The 21,432-nt window shown below is 35.5% G+C and overlaps 1 protein-coding gene across 1 annotated transcript in view; it reads right to left on the bottom strand.

Moving 5' to 3' along the window:
- Positions 1-579: 579 nt before the first annotated feature.
- The window catches only part of LOC121429313 (adhesion G-protein coupled receptor D1-like), a 31,041-nt gene continuing 10,188 nt past the window's right edge, over positions 580-21,432 (bottom strand). Inside the window, exons 9-26 of the mRNA XM_041626324.1 lie at positions 21,027-21,176; positions 20,104-20,218; positions 18,663-18,751; positions 17,170-17,210; positions 13,271-13,468; positions 12,592-12,666; positions 11,312-11,435; positions 10,701-10,920; positions 10,276-10,456; positions 9,882-9,940; positions 8,864-8,993; positions 7,247-7,350; positions 6,223-6,322; positions 5,180-5,333; positions 4,332-4,398; positions 3,448-3,615; positions 2,768-2,939; positions 580-1,311 (exon numbers count right to left, since the gene is read on the bottom strand). Coding sequence (XP_041482258.1) covers positions 1,132-1,311; positions 2,768-2,939; positions 3,448-3,615; positions 4,332-4,398; positions 5,180-5,333; positions 6,223-6,322; positions 7,247-7,350; positions 8,864-8,993; positions 9,882-9,940; positions 10,276-10,456; positions 10,701-10,920; positions 11,312-11,435; positions 12,592-12,666; positions 13,271-13,468; positions 17,170-17,210; positions 18,663-18,751; positions 20,104-20,218; positions 21,027-21,176 — 2,327 coding nt within the window. The 3' untranslated portion in view covers positions 580-1,131. The remainder of the gene's footprint in view (positions 1,312-2,767; positions 2,940-3,447; positions 3,616-4,331; positions 4,399-5,179; positions 5,334-6,222; positions 6,323-7,246; positions 7,351-8,863; positions 8,994-9,881; positions 9,941-10,275; positions 10,457-10,700; positions 10,921-11,311; positions 11,436-12,591; positions 12,667-13,270; positions 13,469-17,169; positions 17,211-18,662; positions 18,752-20,103; positions 20,219-21,026; positions 21,177-21,432) is intronic.

Genomic DNA, 21,432 nt, shown 5'->3' with positions numbered 1-21,432 from the left:
CACAAGTTTTATCACAATATTTTCACACACAGGAAACAGAACCGACTCATTCCCTAATTGACATTGGTAAACACTTCTATAATAGATTAAGGCTTATTGCATAAACAAGAAAATAAGGCGAACATTACAGAAATCCACTATCATACCCAGACAATAATAGAGATTAGTTCATTGAACAAACTCCCATTTTTTTTTCACTTATGACCATATCTTGAAAAAAGAATGCGATGTTAATCACTCCAGCAGAGAGGTTTTGATTAATTCATAGTTGTGTGTACGATTCAGATATTTTTTCATAATTCAGATATACAAATAAATACCCCCATAATTGTGTTTTAATTAATCAAAATGTCACAAGCATTAATAGAGGAAAGCAAAATACTTTAAGGGCACTAAGGAGATAAATAGCGTAAATATTCACATGTATAATTGCGAATTTCCAGAGCAATATCTAATAAGGTGCAACAAGTAACACAAATGTGTACTTTCGAGCAGTTTCTTTATTTTAATATGTTCCCTTTAATTAATTATACGTTATAATACCCCACACAACCCCTCCCCCCAAAAAAACCCAATAATAATAATGAAAATTGCAGGAACGAAGGGTCTATATCATTGAGGAACAAATACTTGCGAATAGAGCGATGGTGAGATTCGCCGACTGACATCAAACATTTGCGAACGGTTTCCAAAATGAACGAATAAACGAAAATGTGTTCGGAAACTTTCATTTTACATTTTTATTCTGAGTGGATCAATATCATATTGTGACCATTTGGTCATGTGATCGCTAGCATTGACGGAAAAAAAATCCCGCGACACCGTTACAGCCGTTCACAAAGGCTTGAAACTGTGGGGGTTTTTAAGAAAGCAACCGTTCGTGGAAAAAGATATTTGCAAATGTATTTTCATTGACAAGTTCATTGTTGGAATGTCTTCGCGACAAGAAATAAATATGTGCGACAATAAAAGTATTTTATAAGAACTTTATTTCTATGTGTTGGAACATTTTTATATATTTTACGAACCCTGGCGATATTCCAAATTTGCTCAGTGAGATACGACATAAGTCCATCTTACTTTTACGTTACCAGTCTTCATGAAGAATTCGCAGCCATAAAGGATACCAGTTTATGTAGTCTTCTGATCTTTGCTTACCATTGAAGACAGCGTATTCACGGTACTTCGCATAAACTTCCCTTCATTCGTAGTAGAATCATTCATGGAGCTGTTTGTAGGTTGGATTCTAAACTTACGAACTGATCGTCCGATACGATACAACTCCATGCGACGTTTGAATACATCGCGAACCTAGTAGTAAACATATATACACTCTTGAATATTTCTCTGATATTACAATTAATCTATTCATAAAATCAATGGTTCATGTAACATACACCTAGAAATAAGCATGTTTTATAATTTATTAATTCACTGATTGTGGCATTCATTCATCCAGAACTTAAATGATTTGTTACGTGTGAATATTGATAAATTAATTTATCATTTATTGACCTATTATCTATTCATCAGTCAATCAATCAAATTATCCCTTCATTTTTTTAAATTTAAATCTGTTCTGATCATTCATATATTCAGTCAATCACATTTATTTGGTTATTCGAACGTGTAACCGACACTCAACTCTTCACGAAACACCGGCTGCCACAACGGCAATTTCAGAGCTTTGGATGATGTTAAGTTTTATTTTTGGCTAATACTAAGAAGGTTTTGTCCCTGGAGCAAATCTTGTTGCAAGGAGCAAAGTTGTCATAATATGCGTTCACATTGTGTTAACGGTGTGTGCACATTGTATCCACATTGTGTTAACGGTGTGTTCACATTGTATCCACAGCGTGTTAACGGTGTGTTCACATTGTATCCACAGCGTGTTAACGGTGTGTTCACATTGTATCCACATTGTGTTAACGGTGTGTGCACATTGTATCCACATTGTGTTAACGGTGTGTTCACATTGTATCCACAGTGTGTTCACATTGTATCCACAGCGTGTTAACGGTGTGTTCACATTGTATCCACAGTGTGTTAACGGTGTGTTCACATTGTATCCACATTGTGTTAACGGTGTGTTCACATTGTATCCACAGCGTGTTAACGGTGTGTTCACATTGTATCCACAGTGTGTTAACGGTGTGTTCACATTGTATCCACAGTGTGTTCACATTGTATCCACAGTGTGTTAACGGTGTGTTCACATTGTATCCACAGCGTGTTAACAGTGTGTTCACATTGTATCCACAGCATGTTAACGGTGTGTTCACATTGTATCCACAGTGTGTTAACGGTGTGTTCACATTGTATCCACAGCGTGTTAACGGTGTGTTCACATTGTATCCACAGCGTGTTAACGGTGTGTTCACATTGTATCCACAGTGTGTTAACGGTTTGTTCACATTGTATCCACAGTGTGTTAACGTTTTCACAGTGAGCTCCCAAAGTGTTGTGTTAATAAAGTGTCAAAATGTGTTTACACTGTGTTCACAATGTGGACTATGTGAAATACAGTCACAATATCAAAATGCTCAAATTCAACAATGTGAAGATAATTTCACACTGTGGAAACCTTTACAGTGTGTTCGTGTTCACAGTGTGTTAACATAGAGAACTCTGTGCATTGGAGGTTCACAGTATTGAATTGGTTCTTGGCATTGTTGTAAAGGAAGTTTCACTTTGTGTTCCACACTGTGAACACACTGTGGAACACTTTTCTTTCCATTAGGTATGTTTGGATGAATTGCTCACATACCTCTTGGCTGTTAAGGCAATGTAGAATGAAGATGAGTAGTCCTTGGATTGAGTTACACAAGACGAAGATATAAAGGAAAGCCAGGTTAGAGGAGTCAGCAAGGGTTAGCACACCAAACATCCAGGTTGATCCCATCAGAGGAGATATGGTCAGCGAAGCCTTCAGAGCGTATCTAGAAAAGAGGGAACATAATTATTTTTGTTTGCTATCGAGTTTTACAGCCGAGTATCAATAAATTAGATATGATTATTCACATCTAAGACCGACCTTTAATGTCACTATTCGATAGAAGTGACCCACGGCTCGAACCTTTACATCATACCAGTTCTTGTAGGTCCGGACGGGCTATTTGTTCGGACAAGACGGCAATTTCAGGAACATTGCAATCAATATTTCATTCATTGCTTTAAAATAATGTGAGACGATATTACAACGCACATAATTTTACGATTATTTCTGCTATTTGATGCATGTATATGTCGAGAAAACCCACACCAAATGTTCATGTTTTTATCTGTTTAAGTATCCGGATATCAGAACCTAATGCTGAGTACCATGTCAGTATATCTATTTCGCATTATGTGTAATGTGAACTGACTACGTATTCTTTATTTTATTGCATGTGAATATAAGATAAAAGTTTAATTACTGAATATATAACATGATAAAAATACAATTACTTGAGTTTCTGATATTTAGCGTCATCTCTCTTTAGCTGATCATGATTCTTCAGGTTGACAATAACCACTGTAACACGAGTTAAGATAGCCATGTTAGCTATCACCACGCATAGGGTTGGGATGACGAAGAGATAGATGGAGTTATCTGAGTAATCCAACCAGCAGACACTAAAAATATACAATATCAATTTATTCATTACTTTTATTTTCAATTTATTACTTTCTGCTGCTTGCACTCTAATCGTGCGATAATTACTTGAACATAATGTGATTTTCCATGATTGTCTTACAATAAAATCAAACGTTGATCATTATAACTCTCGATCAATTAAAAAAAAGAGAAGCGTCTAACTTATCAACTATCATTCCTTGTTTTCCACCAATAGTATAATTCTTTTTTCCAAGGTGAAGATAAAGTGCATAAAGGTTTTGTAACACATTAAATAGCAAATTAAATTTCATTCAAATATAGAACATCAGTTTCTTTGAAAAACCCAATATCATATTTCTCCGACCAACAATGTACAAATACTATTATTTTTCACCACATCGTAATAAGGAATGTAATTTATGACTTTGCCTTTTGTAAATAGAAAATGGTTACCCCCCCTTTCTCATTTGCTTCCTCTTCTCGTTCAAGTTTTTCTTCTACTATATTCAAAGACAGATAAACTTTTCGGATAAATAAACTAATATAGAGTAAATTTACTCTTTCAATGGCCATAGTGATTGGCTTTACCACCTGTTACATCTCTAAGTTAGATTAATCACATTATTTTTAAATTAAACATTTTGTAGTGTTTGATCAAACATGGTCAATGGTTATGAATCAGCCATATTGAAAATCGGTCCTCTAACTTTGATGATTTAATATGAAAACTCACTCAGGTCGACGCCCTATGCTCTCCAAAGTTGATCCAATAACGACTGCCGTCATTATAAGTGGAATTCCTGAACCATGAAGTTGAACGAATATAAAAAGAAACTTGAAATCTACGTCAAATTGACGTTCAACAGAATGAAAAAGTGGTCATTTGAGTCCAATGTTTATGGTAAAAGGGCTAAATGAAACAGCCGATGACTTATATAATTTGTATGATTATCATGACGAAATGACACCATCATGGGTAAAATCGCTGCCATTATCATAAATCATCGTCATCACTATCATTATTACAATCGCTAAATATATCGCTACCATTGCCAATGCCAGCACAGCCATAACTATAACCGTCAAGACATCATCATCATTACTTTACTTTGTTCTGTTGAAAAGGAAATAAATTGAAATTGAAAAGGAATCATCATCATCACCACCACCATCGTCATCATCATCACCACCATATCATGACCATCATCATTAATCATCATTACCATCATCATCATTATCATCATGACCATCACTATTAATCACCATTACCATCATCATCATCATCTCCATCATCACAATTAATCATCATCGCCATCACCATTAATCGTCATCATCATCATTATTATTATTCATCTTTATCATCATCATCATTACCATATCATCATTGCCGTCGTCGTCGTCATCATTAATCATCTATATCATCATCATCATTATCAACACAGTCAGATTTATCACCGTAATCATCATCATCATCCTAATTATCAATGTTGTCATCGTCGCCATCCATTCATAAAAATTTTTGTTGGCAACATCATCGTCACAATAGTACACGATGATGATGTAGCTTGAGTTATAACATACCCCATCCACCGATCATGTAGTATCTCATTTTACTGTTCTCTTGGTTGAATACAAGAACGACCTGGGTATATAACTGAAGACCTTCAATCATCATCCACACAAAGGAGGCCGTGAAGAAATAATACATGATACCAGCCATTACCTTACATCCGATCTAAGACATAAGCATGGAAACAAAAACGGTAGAAATTCAAAACTACATTGTATATTTTCTGATGAATATTAAAGTTTATAACTTATAAAGAAAATATGATGTACGATATGACGCAATTCATCGAGTAGGATTCAATGACATGCCCATATTTATTGATTTATTGTGTCTGTGACCCCCATTGCATATTCCTCTGACCTATGAGGGATACAACAACCCTTGAAAAGTATTTCGGTGGCAGCGGTGGGATGTTTCATGTCAAATAATTCATGTCATTGTTTCTATTCAATTGTGTACATTGAAGTTATTCGTTATACAATCTGGATTGTATCCCACTACTAAATGGTGAAATAATCTTTGTTTTCTGTTGGTTGGATGTATCTATCTTTACACAGGTGTCTTATGATATATTAGAACTTATTACAAAAAATAGAGACTGTTTTGTCAATAATATCTTCTGTAGATTTGAAGTCATCTTGCAGGTACGCCACTGGATTGCCAATCTTATGATTGAGTTTTCACAATTTAACAGTCACAAGATAAGATTTTAAAATTAGAGTGGATTTTTCTTTCCTATGTAGCCACTTTGGTAGCTGAACTACTATGGAGTAGATTCGGAAGAGCTTGCAAAGTTTTCAGAATAGACACACGATTGTTTAGATGTAATATAAAATAAACCCAGATCATTCTAGGATATTTCAAATTTCATATAATTTATACTTCAACCTATAGTGCGAATGGGAACGTAGCGCTCCAGACTTAAAAAGAAAAACATCATCATCATCATCATCATCAATGCATTCGGCTTCATTCAGTATCTCATATACAAATAAAATTTTAAAATTTTTGTCATATTTTTCGTAAATTGGAAGTAAACCGGAAGTAAATATACCGTCATAGGTTGTAGAGAACCCTGTGCTAGGAATAGAATCTGTGACATCGCGATAGATGAAGCCAGGTTGCTGTGAATCAACACACGATCAGTATTCATCCTAGAATAAGATAGGTCGATATATTCCTCTTTAGTATTTTTAATTCGTGTTTTCCATAAGGCGTGGCATAAGTTTTCTTAAGTCCTCTGTATAATGTTGGATTTTTCATGGCCAAAAGTGAGACCTTTTTGTGTTGCTAGAATGCAAAATCAAGCAATTTTAATGGCATTCCGAGGAGAAATCGCAGCAATCTTTTAACAATAATATTGATTATTCAGGATTTACGCTAGCACCGGTACAAAGGAAAATCTGAATATAAAACATGCATTCTCTTCCAAAATTTAATCGAAATCAATTTCTATTTCGAATGATGTTCATTTTGTAACAATTAGACATAACATGATTCGACTCACATAGGCTATACATATATATATATATATATACATACAGTTTTGTTAATTAAAAAAGGTCCAATTTTATTCATTTTATTCATACAGTCAATGGAACTTCCCCCAGTTACAATAGGTCTTTGATGCATCATTACCAACCCTCAAGAAATTTACGATCCTCATCATCTAATCTCTTACAAATTCCAGTTGCTAAGAAATCATGCGGGGAGCGGGCCTTTGCTCATGCCGGACCTAGCCTGTGGAATTCTCTCCCACACAGTTTGAAAACCCAGACTTCAGCGACCACCTTCAAGGGCAACCTGAAAACTTACCTGTATAAAAGCGTTTTTTGATAGACATTGACTTATTGTTCAGACATGTATTACATGTATATGTAAATAGTTTTTGTTGTTCTGCTCTGAAGCGCCTTGAGCATTTAATCAAGATGGAAAGTGCGCTATATAAATCTTATGTATTATTATATCTGTCATTGAAGAATCACAATACCATGTTAAAGTTGCTGAACGGCATATGATAATTAATATTCCTTCAAAAAATATGAAAAACGCAATGATATATACAGCTGTATACTTACTTTAGAAAGATGAAAGCCAAAACCGTTGCTACCGATCCGAACACAGACAAACTACATCCAATGTTTGATAATATCGTGAGGACTTGCACGTGTGCGGCCCCGATCTAGAGAGGAAAAAAAAGCGAAATTACACACGCAATTCAGAAAAACAAATCAACGTACCCCAATAACACTAATGTTTATAAAATGTATAAATAACATTGATCATAACGACAGATTCAAGATTATATAAGAAAATAAATTAATCAGTAATGTAAAAAAGCATCAATAATAATGAAGATGAAAATCCATAATTTATTGTTCAAAACAGACATGAAATACTCCGAAAATTTGCTTTGCCCAATTGATCGTGGGCCCGGCAGCCGCTGTACAGCGCTAGATCGACGAGGCTCTATCCCTTTAATCGTTGAACGCCAAACAGGGTAGCAGCAACTCCCATCTTTTAACGTCTTTTGGTCTGACGCTGCCGGGGTTTGAACCACCGACCTCCCGGTTGTGAGACAGACGCTCTACCAACTGAGCCAATACACCGGTTAATAATGGCAATGATAAAAAGTACTGATATAATACAACATTTCTACTGCTGCTACTACTACCACTTCTACTACCATAATATAGTAGTACTACTATATCATTTCTACTGCTAGTAGTTCGTTTATGACTACTACTTCTACGGATGAGAAAAAACATACCCAAAATTGTTATGAACTCTCTATTATACAGGCGCGGATCCAGGGGGTGCATGACGGAAGGTGTTTGTGTAACCCCCCCCCCGGGGGGGGGCACTTACATTGACGAGTGGATACCATGCGCGACCAAAAACACGTAAAAAATGTCTTTTTCCAGATTTTTTTATTTTTTAACAAGTGCACACCTAGTTACCAATAATGCATAGAGCATTCCCATTTATTTGAAAGCAGGATAAAAGAGCATTGTAGATTAAATGCCTTGCTCACGGGCATAGGTGCCGCGGCCAGGGATCGAACCCCGGACTTTCCATGTATAGCCTGGCGCCTTAGAATACTCGGCCACGGCACATCCACATCAAGATAGGCATCACCGTATTACAATGGTGCCCCCTATGAATGAACCTCATAAAATGCCTTCATTATTTGTGCACCCCTTAAATTGAACGATTACATTTTTTTATCATTAGTTCTTTGACAAGTTTTTCAGGAAGCGAAATGGTGTTCGTTTTGAAATGTTGACCCTTTTTAAAAATCTATTTATTGCTTATCAAATTGTTCTGCCGAATTCGTACCCAGTAAAAGTCAGACTCTGTATCCGCGCCTGAGCCTGTTATGCGATTGTAATGTATATTCTTTAAATGACGTAAATCTATGTTCAATTCAATTCAATCTTTATTTCGCAAAATAGGATAAAAATACAAAGAAACATCAAATAATGTGATTAGATAATAAAATAAATTGCGTGGCTTTCCATGAAGGTTATAAGAAACCTGTAAGGCTGGATCTCCAAAACATAGTAAAAAGACAACAATATTGAATAAAAAAAACAGAATGTCATATCATTATAGTAAATACAATGTAGGAAAAAGGAGAGAAAAAACAACAACAAAGAATACAAAAAGACACGTAGCATATGTAGCATACTTACCGCTCCCGGTTCTCTGATCATAAGAACAGCAAAGTGAGTTAGATGATAACAGGAACACGTGACATGAGTATCGTTCTGATCAGTCAACTCACATCCATTAGTAGCCCAGATACCTACACTCGTGTTGTCCCTGTACCAAATAACGTTTAAGTCACATCAACAAAACAATTCCAAACCGAACTATAGTATCTTATTTGAAATAACGAAATAGTATCGATCGATTAACTTGATACTCCGGGATGAAAATATTTATATGTAAATAGAGCAAAATTCACAGACCAAAGCACAGAAAATTCCATCAAAATCTGATAACAAATTGCGAAGTTATTTGATTTTAAAGTTTAGCCATATAAATCGAACAGTTATATGCACGTCATGTCGTCATAAATATTCATTACGTTGGCTGATGATGTCACATCCCCACTGTAATTTTTCTTATGTTATTACATGAAATCATAATAGTTTGATTTTTTTTAAATGAGTGAATAATGTGTCTCCATTATAATGAAATAAGTTACAGCAATAAATACATCATGCACTGAATCAGTTGTCAACCCAATATTTTCAATTCTTGTATGGAAAAATATGAATAATCCTAATTTCATAAAATAAAATACAAAAGAACAAGGGGGTATGACATCATCAGTTTGCTCATTGAATATTCATGAAGAACTGTTTCACCGGAATAATGCAAATTTTTGAAATACTATAAAGTTGATGTGTAATATTTCTCTTTGAATCAACATAATAAGCAACGCATGATTTTTATGTATATTGATCTAGAAAATAGATTAATTGCAATTTGAAACGTTTTATTCTTTATTTTTATTCATAGTATTAAGATTAGTGCTGATAATGCTGGGGATATGTAAATAGAGTTTTCTATAATACCGCCATTACACATTCGTTTGTGTTAAGGCAGTGTTTTGATGAATTAGCATTACACAAGATTGCATTTGAACTGGGGTGTCCTTAAATAGAAAGGTAATAAGTTAAAAACAAAAGCCTTTGTACTTACGAGTAGCTGGTATTCCAGTAAACACACAAGCTGGAAATCTTATCATATTTGGATGCACTCTTAAGTTAGAGAAACAGAAACATGGAAACAAACGGGAAAAATTTTTACGAATAACCCAAATTCAGAACACCGACAACATTGGAGGAAATGTCATTAATCTATTTACAAAGACGGCGTTTTTTTAGGTATCTCTGTTATGCTAGTATTAACTTGACAATCAAGTGACAGCATGCAAAATGATAATCATATGTCATTATTTGTCTTGTAAAAGAATAAAAAACGAAACTGAAGATTGACCAACCATTGGTTTCACTTTATAGATGATCTATATCAATTATTTTTGAAAAAATAAAGGTGATATCACAATGAACACAAACTGATCGAGCTAACTTACTTCGAGTTGACTTGATCGTAGCTCGAATTGAAGTACAATGGGTGTGTCGAATATTGCTGACGAATTGGTTGCAGGGATGAACGTCACATCAATGACAGCACTAGCGATAAACTTATTCTCGTCCATCGATTCTTCGACCCCACTACTATCATTGTTGGCTAACATGAACGTCGAGTTATCCCTGTAACATTTATGAATTATCAGGAAGCAATATTTATCATTCCTGTAAATGGTTGATGGTTACTAGTATTCTTATCAGTCACCCATTGACCCAACATTTTTGAGGGGGCCAGATATTGCGTATCGGGCAAAATTTATTCACAGTTGCGAGCGAGCGAGTCAATATTTTGACACTTTTAATTACAAAATCCAATTTTGTGATAGAGTTTGACATATTATGAAAATGATATCAATCGAGCAATCACCTCGCAGGAAAGATGTCGTGCAGGTGATCGTAGATGACCACGGCTACGAAGGTAGTTTGTTCCTCTTTCAGCACACTGACTGGGATAGATACTTCGACTTCAGCACCATCGTCCCCATCATCAGAATCAGAAGAAGCGGTTTTGAGCGTGATCACGAGGTCATTATCGTCGTCCTCGTCAGCCTCTTCTTGGAGTGCCTTAACCGGGATTAACTGAGCAGCTGGGGGAAAATCAAAAGCAAATTGAGAATTATTATGAATATATCAAGGTAAGACAAATATTTATTGACAGTAATAATTGGTGTTCATACAAACAACATAATCAGTACCAAAGATAATGATAAGCATGATAGCAGTAAGAGTAGTCTTTGTAGTAGTTGTAGTAGTAGCAGTAGTAGTAGTAGTAGTAGTGGTAGTAGTAGTAGTAGAAGTAGTAGTAGTAGTAGTAGAACTGTAGTAGGAGTAGTAGTAGAAGTGGTAGTAGAAGTAGTAGTGGTAGTAGTAGTAGTAGTGGTAGTCGTCGTCGTCGTAGTAGTGATATTAGTAATAAATATTAAATTAATTGATTACAACACATATCTTATTTAAAAGCAAACCAACTAAACAACCAACCTGCTCTCTCTGATTTAATGATGATAGTTTCTTCGGTTTGGTTCAGCATTATAAGAGCATGTCCAATAGCATTAGTAAATTCTCCAATACTAGATGTAAGCTTACATGGACATGGGATGGTTTCCTAGAAGTGGAATAATAAAGAACCATTAAGAACTAACTTAAAGCTACCAATTACCCTTACAATATTACTATAACATAACAAGATACGACTCAGGGCATTCAAGAAAAATCTTTCAAAATATTACGATGGACAAGAACGTTGTCGCTGGACGCACACAATATACGTTGCTCTCCCAGATGTCACACATGTTTCGAATGCCTGATTATGTTTATAATTTCTATTTTAATGCAATATCTTTATCCAATATTCTATGTTTCAACTTTCAAATTAAAATGATCTTCTTCATAAATTTTGCTGAATCATTTATTGTATCAATGATATCATACACTTTAATTTATATTTTACTGTAATTGTGTTGTCTATGATAACGTTTCTAATTTCACCGATTCCTCAAAAATTATCATGTTACATTGAATGGTTTTGGCATTAGTGATTTTTCTGATTTTAATTGAATTCATTATATTTGTAGAACCCAAGCTACTCTATCTTTTATACATACATTGTTATTTTCTGTCAACAGGACCATGCTGAAAAACAGTCAATCTGAGCTAGTTATGATGTATAAAGATATTGTTTACTAAATAAATAATTCTTTCAACCCAAAATTAGCAACTACTGGTGTATCCCATGGTCTGTTTATAAACTGTCATTAAATATCTATTATTGTAATCTATGAATGTCTGAACCAACATCGAAGGGGGGGGGGGCGAGCGAGCATTTATTTTTTGTTTAAACATAAATCGTTGAGCTGGAAAATGCTGAGTGTGGTGATAACTTTGTTTTTACTACTGATTTCGTTTCCATGGTTTCAGTATAAATGACCCAGCTGGTAAATTCTGGCACTGGCGGATCATTGAGAGGCACAATTAAAATTTGTAATGTAAAAAATGCCGTTAAAATAGAAGTGTGTGTGTTTTTTATTATTATTATTATTATTGCTTGTCAATTATTTTCGAGGACGAAATCCCCTCAATTTTTGGTTGAAACCCTGTTTTTTTTCTTGTCAAATTTTTCCTCAGGAAAATGTGCCCCCCCCCCTCTTGGATCCGCCCCTGAATTCTAGATTTACCCTGCAAACATCACCCTATCATAAAGATTTTTTTGAGTGGATTTCACGTTTAGAAATGAAAAGGACATTTTTATCAGCTATACAAACTGTTTTATTCGATTGTTGTGTCCACAAAGATGCCTTCTCTGGTCCTGTAAGCTCACTTACAATGTCCAATGCAATCTAAAAACAGAAAGAAACAATCAAAAACAAAACATATTGATAAGAATATAGAAATGAGTAAATGCAGCAAAAGTAATTTCGTTATTGGAAACAGCAATCGTCAACACGAACATGATAACTGTTTTACTCAACCATGAGATGGGGTCGGAATGTTTGTGTAGTAGAAGAAGAGTTTACTAATCGAGATACAAGCAAAAAATTCTTGAAATTTATATGAGAGACAGGAAAACGAGTTCAAGAAACATCATATTTTAAACAATATTCCATCAAAATTTAGGACGAGTATGCGTCAAACGACTAGATATTAAAAACACTTGATGACATTCATGTTTAGTGTTACCCCACCCCCTCCCTGTTTGGTTAAGAGAAAAATAATCTGCTGCATGCATGATAAAACAATCTCAGACCGAAATTTGTCCATGAAAATTTAAAATACCATATCGAATGCCAAAATAACTCAATTAGTTGAAAGTTAAGATCTAAAATAGAACCATCTAAGTTTCATGCATTTTTCTTTCTTTTCAGGTACCAACTATACATTTTACTCGGCGGAGTTGATAGGCTGTGATATAAAGTTTTCTGTCAATTTTAATCCATCAGTTACCTGGAGGTTATCCAAGAGGTCAGCACGCGTGGCGCTCTCTGTATCCTGGAGTTCTAGTGTGGCAGTGAATAACTCATTGATGGCTTCTAACTCATCAGCATTAGTAACCGTATCTTCTGATTGAACGAACTCAAGCTCACTCTCTAGAATCCATAAAACCTCCTCCGGGGCAAGGTTTTCAGTCTGCATCTTGTCAATCTGAAAAAATCGTAAAGGACAGATGTGTTTACAATGTAAGTATAGATTACTATTTAATTGTTCTTACCAATGAAGGGAAACTAAGGGACCGAAGCTAGAGGTGAGATTTATCAGTGAATGCTTTATATACGAGAACTCCAAGTTTATAGGCGATTCTCTGATTGGTAGGAAGCCACTGTCAATTTGATTGGTAGGAAGCCACTGTCAATTTGAGTTATATGGACTCTCTTTCTTTGTATAGGGACACAAGACGTGCTGCAATGTTCTGCAGGCGCTGAAGTCTGTGCAGTTGATGTTGAGTCAAACCAGTAAAATCGAGTTGCAAATGTTCAGCCGGGTTGTTACAAAGGCAGGCATGAAAAAGGAGTTCGGCAACTTTCTTTACATCCTTACGGATCCTTCCAAGATTTCGGATAAAGATCCAGGCAGCTATGCAGTTAACCATGAAGACGATACATATTTCAACAATCAAACAATGATCAGAAGGCTTGATTAAAAAGTTGCTATTTCTTAGATCGTTTATTGACACATTGGCTCGTTCCTGACGAGAATCGACAACAACAAGAATTCCGAAGTGTACTCATTCATTTTCAGATAATTATTAGACAGCCATTTCTGGAGGTCAGCTACGCAGGATTCGATGCGCAGGAGTCCTAAAAATTAGATGAGTTGACGGTATATTAGATCTGTGTATCATCTTCATACTGATGGTATTGGAGTCCATGACTCTTGATGATGTGAGATATTGGTGAAGAATACATGCAGAACAACTGCGGGTCGACGGTAGAGCCTCGAGGAACACCATATTTCAGCGTTGATGAGTCAGATCTGGCACCGTCAACAGAAACATGGATCCTTTCTATCAGGTATGATCGGAACCACTGTAGTTCAATATTGGTCACTGAGTCGACGGATAAGAATGTCATGGTCTACAGTGTCGAAGGCTGCTGAAAGATCCAGTAGGGCTAAAAGCGATATTATCGTTTGATCCATGCCCGGTAGTAGATCATTCTGGACTCTAATGATTGCAGTCTCGACACTATGGCTGGCACGATATGCAGACTGAAATGTATTGTGACGAGAATTATCTTTGATGTAGGAACTCAGCTGGTTCATCATAACGCGTTAAAGTGTCTTACTCAAGTAGCTGAGGTTGGGTATCGGGCAATAGTTGCTCATGTTCGCAGGTTCAAGTTCGATTTCTTCAGCACTGGGTGAACTTGTGCAGCTTTCAAAACTTCTTGGACTTCTCCGGATTGTAGAGAGTTATTAATAATTGATGTCACAATATTGAGATCAAGGTAGAAGAACAGGACTTGAGGACAAGAGCTTAGACTGGATCAAGATCACACGATGTTGGGGGTGTAGACAATACAATGAATCGTATTCATCATCTGTTACCTCTTAGAAAAATACAACAAGTTTCTAGGTGATGGCAGCATTCCAGCAGAAGGAAGGTTCAGGTCATAAACAATCTGGCATAATATTTTTGGCGGATCTCCGAGATCTCTGTTTTCATCAAATAATTTACAAAATTCTTTGGATAGCTGTTCCTTTGACTGGTACCATGGGTACTGTGGGAGAGGAGACTTGCTCTTGCGATGAAGCACTTTTTCAGCGATACTGAAGATTCGTCTCTGGTCTTTTGCATGCTCAGTGAAGAGGTCGTTGTAGTATGTTGACTTTGATTGACGAATAAGTCGATTGGCCTTCTGCTTCTGCGATGTATAATTTGCCGATGACTCTCAAGTCTAGAGTTTCTCCACAAGCTGGCTAGGTGACGTCGTTCTGCTTCGGCTCTTGAACCGTGGAGCATGGGATCTCAGTACCACTGTACGTGTCTTCCGAGTAGGAGTATGATCATTGAAAATGTTGCCAAAGATGGTGTTATATTGTTAAGCTTGTGATGATACCGAGCTTACATGTAGTTTGACCTCTGCTCTGGAAAGCTTTGAGGACTTTATATAATCACAGAGGGCCTCTTTACTGATAATAATAATAATAATAGACAGTTCTTGTATAGCGCATAACACATTATAAATAACGTCTCTATGCGCTTCCAAAGGACTTGGATATTATTACCCTGGCTTTAGCCCCGCAGCCTTTTACAGCGCGGTGGCATTTCAAGGAATAAATTCCTGCCAGGTACCCATTCACCTCACCTGGGTTGAGTGCAGCACAATGTGGATAAATTTCTTGCTGAAGGAAACTACGCCATGGCTGGGATTTGAACCCACGACCCTCTGTTTCAAAGTCCGGAGACTAATCCACTGGGCCACAACGCTCCACATGGTTGATATATTCCTTGTTTACATTTCCACCTTCTGGTTCTGATGGCGTTCACGATGGAGCTTGGTTATTACTGATCAGCTATCCCGCCAATGAGGCGCAGATCCTAAAAAAGGGTTGGGTCTGATTCTTTGGTGATCACTATTCTATGTGTGACATTTCTATGCGTAGGACCGGTTACACATTGTCAAGTTGTGGAGATTATTGAAGGCACAAGCGTTTGCATCTGACGCTGAGTCGATATGAATATTAAAATCAAATGTGATGAGGCATTTTATTCAAACATACATCTCCGATGAGTGACTCAAACTCTGCAGTGAATCCATCAAAGGAAGAAAGGAAGAACCTTTTGATCTAGTTGTTGGGCGGTACGTAAACTACAACAAGTAGGAGATATGTTAACGATTTCAGAAGAAAATAACTCCAAAGAGTTTAAATTAGCGATAAATTCAGGAAAACGCACATTAAGAGCTGATTTGTATAAGAGAGCATGTTAGGACTCCATCTCGTTTTTTCTGTTGTTTTATTTCGCAGTGACTGAGAATTGATAAAGCAGAACTTTGAGTTTTAAAAGGATACACTTTTGACTCTGTGCATCTAGGTTCCTCACAACAAAGACCAAGTATTTATTTGGTACTTGGTAGGATTCCTCCAAAAGACTCCATAAAGGTGTTTAAACTGGAGGTGAGCAGAAATTCTCATTAAAAATTCACAAAAAGCTATCACCAATCCAGACCAGCATGCAATAGAGTTCATCAAAATGAGTGATTCTATCTAAAACAGCTGACATAGAAATGATCTCCCAATGCAATGTCAAAATAGTTGAAAAAAGACATCGCAGAGCAGAAATGATGCAGCAGCAGAAAGAGCACCCGGTTACACATGGAATGCATCTTAAATGAATGTGTCGAATTGTATAAATAACTCGTAACAATATTTCCTAAGTTGCTTGCTAAATGTGAGTTAAGAATGTATATTCACTATATGGGCAAGCCAGAACTGATGACAGGGGAAATGATTTATCATTATATGTAAATTGGCTTTAGAAATCGAGAGCTTCATGAAAGCGGAATATTATCATGCTATCCTCATCTGAAGAAATTATCAAGCAGGACTCCATGATTATTACATTGAATTAGGTACGAAATTACATATGTGCGTCCTTTTAATCAGTTATTTATTTCAGGGAACTCACATAAACAAGCGATGCTTTCCACTGAGTTCCTTTTTTTTCATTTCTGATATTCATATTCTGATTTCTTTGAAATGAAGAAGAATAAACTCAATCAATCAATCAGTCAGTCGTCGGGTTTCACACAGTAGTACTGCGCAATACTATGTAAAAAAAATAAAACAATTGATGTCTATGGCAAGGTAAATAATGTTAAAGTTTTTCAGTGTTTAATTCTTACCAAATCTGAAATGTCATCTGTGTTGTCTAGGATAATGCGAGCTGTAAAAGGAAACAAAGGTTTTTCATCTTCGGTATGAAATGATGAGTTACAATAATCGATACACGGTAAGTAACAACAGATCAAATATAACAAAGGCATATTAAAATATAAGTAGCCATTTACAATGAAACACTATTTTTTTTATTTGTGAAGATACAAGGAGATGTCATGGTGTTGGGAACATTAAAGCATGTTACATGTCATAATGTATTATTTAAAGTATATGTGTACACGTCAAAATAAAGTACGAAGCAGGAACTCAACTCAAATTACACACACACCCTCACACACACCATGAAACATATATATATGTATGTATATATATATAATTGTGATGAGCAAGGGCCTAAACATTGCGTGGGTGCTTCAGTGAGTAATATATTGGCGAAGAAGCTAAAAAAGCATTGAAGCGGGAGACGTAGCCTGGATTTCTTCAACTTTTATTAATACAAGCTTTCGGCCATTTAGTTCGGCCTTCTTCAGGTATCTGAAGATGTAAAAGACATAATGGCTTTACATGTAATATGCATATATTTGGATTAATATACTAAATAGAGGTATATCTTAAAAGAAGATGTTTTACATCGGTAATGTTTAATTAGGATTATCCAATAGCTATTAAAATTAATTAAGTTTACGCAGATTTTTATTACGAACATTTTTTGAAAGTATGTAGACATATTGGGTCTTATATATATATATATATATATATATATATATATATATAAGCTTTACACACATATGTATATGTATATATATATATATATATATATATATATTATACAAACATTACATATTTACGAGTTAATGGATTAAGTTCCAATAATTTTTTTTTTCCCAGTGAATTCCAAATTTTCGACGTAACACCTCGTCAAAGATCTATTATTTGTCTCTTTTGTCAATTCTGTATCAGCACAAGGAATTTCTTACCATATATAAATGTATGTATATTTTACAACTCAAAATAAACATGAAATCCTGGAATATTTATACATGTATAAATGCACATTATACATAAAGTAACGATGAAAGATGGGAAATAGTTTACAACTCACGATCGAATGAGTCTTGCATGTTGCAAGATTTAATCGACCATGAACAATCAAATATGTAATGAATCAATACTGAAGATTTAATTGGAGAGTCACTGTGAAAGGTGTCCCTCAAAAAGTGACCATGAAATAACATAAGTATGTAGAAGTTATACAATACGGTGAAAAGTCCTTTTATGCAACAATTCACATTGATGAATTTCAGTTGAGATGGAACGTACCATCAAATAACAGCGAATTAACTAACAAAATTCAGTGTGAGCAGGGCCAATTTAGCATAACATGTAACAGCATCAATAACGAGTATCCAAATCCAATGACAATTCACTCTTAGCCAATCAAGTGACCTTATATCAGCAGCTTGTGACAAGTTCTGTGAAACAGTGTCCGGATACTCACGTTCAGTTTGGTTGAAAAGATGGATGATCTCTGCATCACCGAGTGGTCGATTCCAGATCGCCAATTCATCAAAGGCCACGTCCCCATCCCTATGTTGACAGAAAAAAATGAGCAAGATGAAATCTAAAAACGTAAAGTATTGAATATATCACGATTTAAAATCATTACTGAAATAATTGAAACAGATTTTACAAATAGAATCTAAGAGAAACGAAATTACTATCAAATCATATATACATGTGCATGTAAATTTGAAATGCTCTTCACTCCCTTCTCGTTAAATGCGATGTTGCGTAATACATGTATTAGGAACAAACAAAAATATTTCAAAAGTTGGCCATGACAATGAAAAACAAAAATATCGGTTCTTTTTATAAACACAGGGGAAGAGGCTTATTTTATTTTTGCAGTCTCGTATCATTTTAAGATTCGAGTGTTTCATTTCAAGTCCGTATCAAACAATAAAGAATACAGAACAATTCCAAAGAGACAGCTGTACATAATTATCTTAATCAAAACAAAATAGATAAAATCGTATGAAATAAATAAAAATGTATGTGGAAATGAGGGGTCCAAAAGGCAAGAACGAATCGTGTGGATTGTGGCATCTTAAGATCTTTATTTCTTGTAATATCGTTCGATCTTTCTGTCTAGTAATATTGTTTGATCTTTCTTTCTTGTAATATCGTTAGATCTTTTTCTTGTTATATCGTTACATTCTTCTGGGCAATCCTTAACAGGGGTCGCGGAACGGTTTGAAAGTTGGTGGGGGGGGGTAACCATGCAAAAAATTAAAACCAGATGGTATTTTTCAAAGTTTTTGTACATGGTGAGAAAAAAGGACCCTCCCCCGTCCGCGGCTCCTGCTTATTGATTTAATTTTCATGTCATGTTTTCATCTTTCCGGCAGGGGAAGAGCCATTGCATTTGATGGGAGGAGACAGGGTAATATACTCGTGACGTCATCCCCCCTCAATTATGGTATACTGTAGATTATCAGGGTCAAAATTTCTTGTGATCCTCTCCCTTCTTGATTAATTTTTCTCAGTCTCCCCCCCCCTGCTTAAAAACATTCAAGGGCGCCGTCACGCCCCCCACGTGGCACCACCCCCGCCTTTCGATAAAACCTCTGTGATCGTTTCATCATCATGAAAAATGTCGGATGAAAATCCGACAAGTTGTCAGATCTGACTTGTCTCCTTGATTATGATTGGCTGAGAAGCACTGTTACTATGTAACTGTCGGATAAAACATAACCTGTCGAATAACACGTCCGACAAGTCTTTTCATGAAACACTGTTTTAGCCGACAGTTACCATAGTAACAGTGCTTCTCATCCAATCAAAGCTAAGGAAAGTTGTCAGATCTGACAACTTGTCGGACAAAAATGTTGATGAAACGCTATCGTAATATCAGGACATTCATGATTTATATTCTTTACCATCCAATATAGACTGGTCCGTCGTGAATGATATCCATACAACCTTCACAGATCTCGAATGTATGACAGACGAAACAACTCAGCTCCTCAGGCCAGACACACCCTCGGAATTCACCTGTCAATCAACCAAGAGACATATCTTTATCATTAAAAGCATCTCAAAATCTCATGACAAATAACGCTCTTTCCCGAGAGCAATACTTTCAAACAGTGCGATTACTGCACTTATTTATAACTTTACTTCCCAATTCTTTATCTTATAGTTTTAATCATAAATACAATTCAAATTCCCATTCATTCACATCCGCGGAAAGAAACTTTGCTCTTTCCTAGGAATAAAATTTTCCACAGAAGGAAACTACAAAATAAAGGGTTCAGTAAAGTCGGGATAAACTATTCACAGTCCTATACTAACAACATTGATGTTAATGGATTTCCTCATTCTTTAAAGGTGGTCGTTTTTCATCCAGCTCCTCTGTTTATTTTTTTTTCATATTCTCGAAATGATGGTTCAAAATTTCAATGATAAAGCTTAGCTATTACAGATCACCTATTATATATGGGTCAAAAAATGAAGTTAATTTGGGATAGTGGCAACGTCCATGATTGTATACAACTTAATGCCGATTTTTTTTTTTTGAATTTACACTTTCACTATTTCCATGATTGTCTCGGAGCAAAGAAATTCTTTTGGAATTCTTTTGTTTCAGCTTCCACGATCAGGATTTAAAATAACATTTAGTTACGAATTTGGCTAAACGGCATCGAAATAGCTTTCCAAACCGAATGAATTATTGCATTACTACTGAACTATAATTAAAGAGAGGACTCATAACAAACGATTTATGGAAGATAATCATATGCAAATATTCATGAAAGTAAAGAGATGAGTGAAAAGTTAGATCGGATACGAGAATGCGTACCTCCCTTCCATGAAGCTACTACGAATGTCCAGATAGAAGATGCTGTATCAACCACATCTTGGAACAATGACCATGTCTCCGAACCGGTCGTCAGAATTGCGTCATTTGTCGAATATTTGCAGAATGAATAGTTCGAGTAATCGGATTTATCTGAATAGGAAAATATAGTAATATATAAATGCTAGATATTCTGTTTAAAGATGAACTCTACAGTTCATATAACATTATAAAGACTGTCTTTTTATAATATATTCTACATGGACATGACAGCCATAATGATAATACTCTGTTAAAAAAAAACCTCCAAAGGTACAAACTCCTCGAAAGAATCTAATATTTAAATATCTATTAAATATTTCCATACTATGAAATTTCACAAAGAACTAAGTTCTTTAGACATAAAATA

This window comes from Lytechinus variegatus, chromosome 15, assembly GCF_018143015.1.
Source record: "Lytechinus variegatus isolate NC3 chromosome 15, Lvar_3.0, whole genome shotgun sequence".
NCBI lineage: Eukaryota > Metazoa > Echinodermata > Echinoidea > Temnopleuroida > Toxopneustidae > Lytechinus > Lytechinus variegatus.
Note: the sequence above shows the minus strand (reverse complement) of the source record. Positions and strands in the feature narration are given on the sequence as shown.